The sequence below is a fragment of the Anopheles aquasalis genome, chromosome 2 (genome assembly GCF_943734665.1).
Source record: "Anopheles aquasalis chromosome 2, idAnoAquaMG_Q_19, whole genome shotgun sequence".
NCBI lineage: Eukaryota > Metazoa > Arthropoda > Insecta > Diptera > Culicidae > Anopheles > Anopheles aquasalis.
Genome location: NC_064877.1, coordinates 1,650,001 through 1,657,500, shown reverse-complemented (window position 1 = coordinate 1,657,500; position 7,500 = coordinate 1,650,001). Strand labels below are relative to the sequence as shown.

The following is a 7,500-nucleotide window of genomic DNA, read 5'->3' as shown; positions in this document are numbered from 1 at the left end:
TCTAACCTTGCGCCACTAAACCATGGCGTATTGTGCGTGTGTGGTCGTTTCAGTTTCAAAATTATGCGAGCGCGCTTGAACGCGAAATTCATGTCTTGCACGCTTAGCACCAGCAGCATGCGTACACGTCGTCCATACAACAATGCTCTTTAACGGTTGGTACGCCCGCTGCGGTGGTCTAAGGTGAGCGCACAGCTTTCAGCGTCTGATTGAGTGGCAAGGCCCGCTCTTTACACTCTAGTCGGACGGTTTAGTACGTCCCGTATGTGTGTCACGGAGCACGTGCTGCGCCATGGGCTGGTTGCATTGTTTTGATTTCCTTTGGTTTTTTTTTGTTATTTCGTTGTTGCTACTGATGTCTGCTGGTGCAATCATAGCCATTCCGTGGCGGGCCTCATAACAATCTGCCCGAGTTCCTCTTTCTTCACGAACTGATGGACTGCAAATGATGCAATAAGTGCGATGCATCTTCAATGGCCCGTTTTAACGTGACTCATCAGCGCGTTGCTTAGCAGATCAGCAATCAGTGTTGCTGTGATCGTCACCGTTTGGTCGTTAGCATACAGTAGGCGCGATTTGAAGGTTAAAGAGAACAGAAACAGTCAGCAGATTCCAAACCCCGCTGTGCATCGCTGTGATAGTGATGTTGCTTACATTGCTGATGCTGCAAACAGTTGTTTTTGTAAACATTTGTAGAAAGTACGCTGCTTGCCCACCCTAGCAGCTGATGGTCGCATTTACTTTCGTTCGACATTGGGATGGAGTTACCGCAAATTCTCGCTGCTTTCTCGCTAACTGTGCGCACTCTGCGGTGACCATCTGCTAGGCGCTGCTTTCCTTTAGCCGGGTGGGCTATTGGCTACGTTAGTTACGTACTGCGTGGGGCCTTTCGCATGGTGTGATTACGTTCGGTGTGATTTTGAGTTATTGAAGTTTCAATTCAGTTGAGTTCTGTTACTCAATTCTGCGGATTGACACGCTTATGTGTGGGGTAGCGTGCGTTCCGAGGGCCAGTAACGGTTGTCACTCCTTGATCCTGCACTCCGCTGCTTCCAAAGGCCTTCATTTTTTAGTGCAGAGAGAGAGAGAGAGACATTGAAAGAGAGAGGCCTCTCCGTCCTCTCTCTGACTCTGGGCTCGTCTTTCAATTTCGGCCACAAGCGGTCTCCAGATTACGGCACCGCTAGTGGTATAGTAATAGCGACAGCAAACAATGCCTGCCGCCCTCCAGTCGGTTGGCTAGGTGGCTGGCTACGTTCGTCCGCTTGTCGGGTGTGCGATCGCGAAAGATCAGCCACTGCTGCTGCTCCACCGGCGGGGATACGGCACATCGAGTCGGATTCGGATACGGTCGCCGCGGTCGCACCTTGGTAGCGCTCGGTTAGTCTGGTCGAGTGGCTGTTCGGGTGAACAGGTTGTGCATCCTGTGCTGCATGTGCGGTCTGAGCGCTCATCTCGTACAGTTTGTTTGATCCTTCTCCTGTTTAGTGTGGTGTTTTTTTTTTGTGGTAGATGGGATCGGCCACACCGATCAGTCCTTAGCTGGCAACGCAACGCGTGGCGTGTGCTTCGACTGTTCGATCATTGTTGGTGTGCATTTAGGCATTTACTTCCCGATCAACATCGAAGGAGAATTGCGAAGGATAATGGTGGCAATACCACTGCAAGTGCGTCAGCCAGTGTCAGTGTCCTGTATGGTACACGTGTTTGTGATCCAAGTGACCTAAGGAAGGCGAACGTGTTGGTTCTTTGGAAAGAAGTGTATTGTGCATAATTTTAATCAATCTCTTTTCCTTTTACCGAGCAGTCCTGAGGCAGCAGAGTGAAAGTCCGCGGTGTACATAGTGTGATTCAGCGTGCAAAGCGAGCAACAGAATAGTGACTGTGACCAGTGAAGCTGTGCTGCTACCGTGGTTGCTGGTGCTGATAATCGGTACAGCCAGTGCCAAAGGATAATAGTGATCGTAACAACATGAAGCGAAGTAGAGTGTGGCTCGACTGTGGCGTCCTGCTGGCGCTGCTATGCAGTCTCGTCCTTCCGCTGACGGTGTTTGGACAGGAAACAAACGTGACCGCATCGTCACTGGTCATTGAGCAACCCGCGGATCCTGCCACTGCTGGCGATCGTTCGGAATTCTCGTTCCATCGTTTGGTACTGCTGGAAGAAAAGCTGACCGTGTTCGACATCAAGCGCATCGCCAAAGGATGGAACACGTTGCGCCCGCAGCTCAGCAGGCACTGTGGCGTTCAGATGACCCAGTATCTGCAGGGTCTCCAGGACGAACGGTTGTGGGCGTTAAAGAGTAAGTGCTCTCTCGGCTCTGGCTACAAGGAAGGACAGGATATTCAGGAACTAAGGATTTGTACAGTTGTAAATGGAGCAAAAGGCAACGGCACGTGACGATGGGCAGACGCGAGTAATGGCGCGCAACGGATCACTGTTTTCCCTGCCGCTAATGTGGTGTTGGAGGTGCGCACCACCCGGTGGCATCACCGATTAGTGGCGCAGTGTCATAACACTCCTAACGCCATCGTCGTAGTGCGGCTAACAAAACGACCAACGCGTGGTGGAAGGGAAGGAAATGTGTGTCGATTGTTTTGGTGGCAGTAACTTGGGGGGGCCAATACAAACCACACAACCACCTACCACCGCAGCATTTAGCGATCACCCTCCCCGGATCAGTGATATCTTTCGCTTACTTAATACAGTGAACAGTTTCGCGATGCGATTTTTTTCCTCTTCTTTTCCTGCTAGCCAGGCAGTGGAATGGAAAATCGAACCGAACGGTGGTAAAGGAAAGCAAAAGAAAGAGAAGAAAAAAATGCATCAACCTTAAGCAAACTCCCCCCCCCCCTCCACCACCACATACACGACAATGCCATTCTCCCCCTGAAGGGGTGGTGGAGGACGATGATGATGATGTTGATGACGATGGTGCAACGCTATATAGCATTCGCACTCCCTTCGGCCCCCTAAACTTGGTCTGCACGCGAATGAACGAATGGTGCCGCGAATGGTGCTTACATAATTTCGTGACCGTACTACACTCATTTCCAATCGGAATTCAGCTGTTGCCGATTGGCTCGTTGGGAATTGGTTTTTCATTAATGGCCATACCATTTGCTCCTGTTCTCTTGGTGTCACTAAAGTGAGAGCTGGTTCGAGATGGGATCGGAGCCGAATTCAGGGCAGTAAAAATCCTTCAAAAAAAAGGAACCGTTTTATGAAACCCACGATGATGTTAGATAAATGCTATAAACACACTGGCCGCTGGACGCGAGCGGACGGCTGGTTACGACAATACTGGCTGCGACGATGGCGTCGATGTTTGTTTTTCGTTTCTTTGCTCGAACCATTATGACAAAATAAGATAAACAGTCGTGCATTTTAGCGTCTTTCCTCCGCTCCTTTCGTCCTCCCTCATTTTTTTCTATCTCCCGCGAATCAGATCAGCTAAGCGCTCGGGGCTTATCGTTAACCGTGGTTGCTATGTATCGACCTGATTACACATGCTTCACTTATGACTTAAGGCGATAATGATTTCGCGACTGGCGCAGTACCAGCAAATCGATATGAATCATTAGCTTCATGTCTTCCTGATCACTGGTGTGATAAGAAATGGTGCAATGACTATGTACTTTGTGGATCAAACATTTGGCTAAGCCCCTTCTAGCTAGTGTTTGCATGTTCCACTAATTGATCGCCATTTGTTTAGCAAACATGACGATCGAATACGACCGTGAATCGGAAAATCCGGTATCGGTCCGGTCTAGGAAGTCATCTTATTGACCAACCGGTGAAGGTTGTGGGAAAGCAAATGGATTGAAGAAACAAAACTAAATAGAAGACCGACGCATCTTTCAACAGCCGGGGGAAGCTGGGGAAAATGGGCAGCATTATTAAATGCTTCCTCATTACATAAATTGTACCGCTCAGCAACGATTTTTTTTTGGCGTTGATGTAACGTTGCGTTTGGTCAAATGGCAGTGTTGCGTGAGAGTCGTGATGGTCTTAATTGATTTTTGTGGTCTTTGCACTAAAGCAATCGCGTCGATAGAAATGCAACATTTTGGTCTTGTTTTCGGCGATCGTGGCCGTTCGGTGTGTTATGTCATGTAGTTTATTTCACCCTTTTTATCATTCTATTGTTTTTATTAAGGGGCCTGTTGTCTATCACAATGTTGCGCAGTGGGTTGAATAAGGGGAAAAGCTTGCAAATTCCATCGAGAGATAAGAAAGCATTTCCTACACGAAGATGACGGTCATCATCCGATCTCAAAAGCAAGGCGTAGACATTTCGCTGATGCTAGGCTCCAAGCGGGCGAGTGACGCTGTCACCGGTGCCAGTGCAGGTTAAACCTGATTGATCGTCAAAAGTGAAACTGGTCCGCAGCGTGCCGCTAATCACCGCATTTGTCCGCGAAGGAAAAGTCCTCCGGGCAGCCGGTGGGGTTGGTGGTGGTCGACTACAAAACACACATCGATCGTCGCCTCCAATGTTACTTCCTCGTTCGGTGGCTGCAGCTGTCCTGCGCTGTGGCTTCCACATCTTATTTGTAGCAGGAATCATGGAGGAAGCTTTCGTTTGTGTCAGCTGATGTCACCGAATGCCCAACTTCAAACGGAATCGGACCGCCAACCGATGGCACAAAGAACCTGGCCACAAAACCCTTCCGTGGCCGCGAACAACAACAACAGAAACCCTCGGCATCGGCATCGGCATCGGTGTCGGCCTCGGTCACCACCCTACCCTTCCCTGCCCGTAATTCCGCAAACGATTCATAATTTTACTCGCCAACAACAACAACACTGGAGCAGCAATTGGAACCGCGGAGTGGCGGTGGTGGTGGTGGTGGAGCTGAGGCCGCGTAATAGCAAATGCGTAACATCATATCCTCCCCCTTTTTCCGCCCTCAATTCCACCCCCCCACTCGCCGACTTCTTTCACTTGCTCTAGCTCTGCCGCGTTCGATTTCTTCACCACCCCTGCTGCTGGTTATGCGGTCTCTCTCTCTCTCTCTCTCTCTCTCTCTCTCTCTCTCTCTTTTTCTCTCTTTGGACCGTCTCAGCGCGCGCCGCTTGACTTGGCCTGGCCCGGACCAAAGCAAACTCCACCGATCGTTACGTCATAACCAAATACGAAAAAGTGAAAACGAAAGTATGAAAGGAGAGTGCAGCGTGGCTTCAGCGGCGAGTGCAGCACCAGCCGTTGCGTCGATGTTGTCACACATCACACCAGCCCCCCCCCCCCCCCCCCTCTGGGTTGTTGGTTGATTCATCGTCATCGTGGCCCAAGTTCCACTGTCCAACGAGGCACGAGGAAGAAGATCGAGGACATCGTGGTGGTGGTGGCACTCTCACGAAACTATTGCGGTAATTCTGACCAAAGGTTACGTGTTTCTGGTGGTCAATATTCAGGGTTGCAGGACCCTCTGCAGGACGGTGAAACCTGTTTCCGTCCTTCAGCGGTGATGCGCTCTTTCGTTTACTGTTGCTTGGTTGGGTAGCTAGCTTTTGGTTTTTTTTTTGTTCTGTCCCTGTCCTACGCGCGAGCCCAATGATGTAACGGAAGACGCGATAGGACATGTGGGTTATGAGGTGTCGCCGGAGTCGGACCATGACTCGGCAGACAAGTGACACATCGGGTGGCAAAGCGCTGACCATTTGTTAGCAGCATCTGCTTTCGCGACAAGACCGAGCGTGCAATGTTTGTTATGCAGTCTATCAGTCCAAGTAAGCTAATGCTTCATTCTTCGTCGACTTGGATCTGTGTGACCTTCTTATAATCACAAAACAGCCATTAGACATCGTAACACAATCTACTCTATCGACATAATCGAATGCGACGGATAGGGGTCGACATAACGACATCATCAATGAGCGTGGTGGATGGCATTTTGGAACCAGCATTATGTTGGAGATCAACAAAAAAGTTCATCCTCCAGCTGGCTCGCCTGTCCAGCGCGATGATATAAGGGATGAGCGAGATGCAAGCCCGCTATTTGGGACAGCGGCTCTCGGAGGGGATAGTCTGCTCCGTGGGGTTGTGAATGTGGGTCATTGTTTCAAGCGTTGGTGCTACACGCCTCACGTCCGCGGTGCGTATTGACTTGATGAGCTCCGCGGGTACGGTTCGGGGCGCTGATGTATGAGTGCGTTATGAGAGCTCTGGACGCTGGCCGCTTCATGATTATCATGGTGGTCATAGTTCCACAAATTAGCGAGCACCTTTGCTCTTTCGATGTCACAATAATGCTGACTAATGACGGGATGGTGATTGCGTGTTGCTTTTGGAAAAGGAAAGTGACTTATACCGACTGTTAATGTGCTCGACTATCCACAAAATATCATCCACCCAATCGATCATTCTAGAGCGAGGTGCATTTGCAATCGAAAATCGTCCTTCTCCCGGGGCGCTAAACGGCGCGAAGCCATTCATGTCATAATTCGCTGAATGGTGACTGCCTCCGGACAGTTTACTATTCGCCATTTTTGCTTCTTCGCAACACCGGTGAGTCGCCTTTTTGCTGAACACGCCAGTGGCCATGAAATCTTTCTTCACCGATAATTTCAATTCACCGCTGACCCGCTTTCTCAACATATCCCTGCCGGCTCGTCCCTCCGGGGCGTTGGGTTTGTCGTTGAAATTCATTTCGTCAATCATCGCCGGCACTCGCTTGCCGCCACCGTCCTGCCATCGGTCGGGATCGATGCTCTAGCTCCAAAAAGTTAAGCAAATATTTTTTTAAGCTAAACACCCTTTATGTACTGTCCACCCGCGGTGACGATGCTCTTCTGTGAATATTAATGAATGACAGTCGGGATCGCGTAAGGCGGCGCGTAAGCCAAATATGAGATAGTGGAAAGCCGAATCGACAGTTTGACTTTGAAACTTCATGACGATCATGGAATCATAATCGACTGTGAATTCCATTGTCATCCGGGGTGGGTTGGTAGCTGCGGATGAATGAAGTATTTGGCAGTCACTGCAGGCGACTGTGGACTCACTTTCCCCTTCTTGGCCCCTCCGATTCCAATGTCAAGCAAGGCAAAGTGGTTGCCCTTCCTTTTCGTTGTAATACAAGTGGTGGGAATGCAGCGGGAGCGGCACATCCGACTCCAAAAACACCAACACTCACTTACACCCAGCTCGATAGTAGGTGTCATTTCGTGAGGTTGAAGTAAACGATCGATCTTTTGAAGCATGGCGAAAGGGCTGCTGTCTAGTGCAGATGGTGATGCCCTGCGACGGTTGCGTTCGTTTCGGAGGGTTTTACACGAAGCGAGAGCGCCGTGAGTCCCGAAAGCTCGACACTATCAGGCACAAGACATGGAGCGTCCTTGACAAGGATGGTCATTGGCCCATTACCATACCACAGACGCAGAGCAGTGGACGACGGTAGACAGATTAAAACGACTGAAAAATGGCGGTCAGTAAGCGCAAGTTGGACTTTCGAAAGCGGTGGGACAATGCTCGAAGGGGGACTTGTGTTTTTTTG

General features: G+C 50.1%; 1 protein-coding gene across 5 annotated transcripts in view; it reads left to right on the top strand.

Annotated features, from left to right (window-relative positions):
- The first annotated feature begins 1,323 nt into the window (after positions 1–1,323).
- Positions 1,324–7,500, top strand: part of LOC126581225 (nose resistant to fluoxetine protein 6) — an 11,345-nt gene continuing 5,168 nt past the window's right edge. Inside the window, exons 1-2 of one of the 5 annotated variants that reach the window (XM_050244737.1) lie at positions 1,324–1,380; positions 1,808–2,303. In XM_050244737.1, coding sequence (XP_050100694.1) covers positions 1,973–2,303 — 331 coding nt within the window. In that variant the 5' untranslated portion in view covers positions 1,324–1,380; positions 1,808–1,972. The other 4 variants (XM_050244736.1, XM_050244734.1, XM_050244735.1 and 1 more) reach the window with 4 other exon arrangements.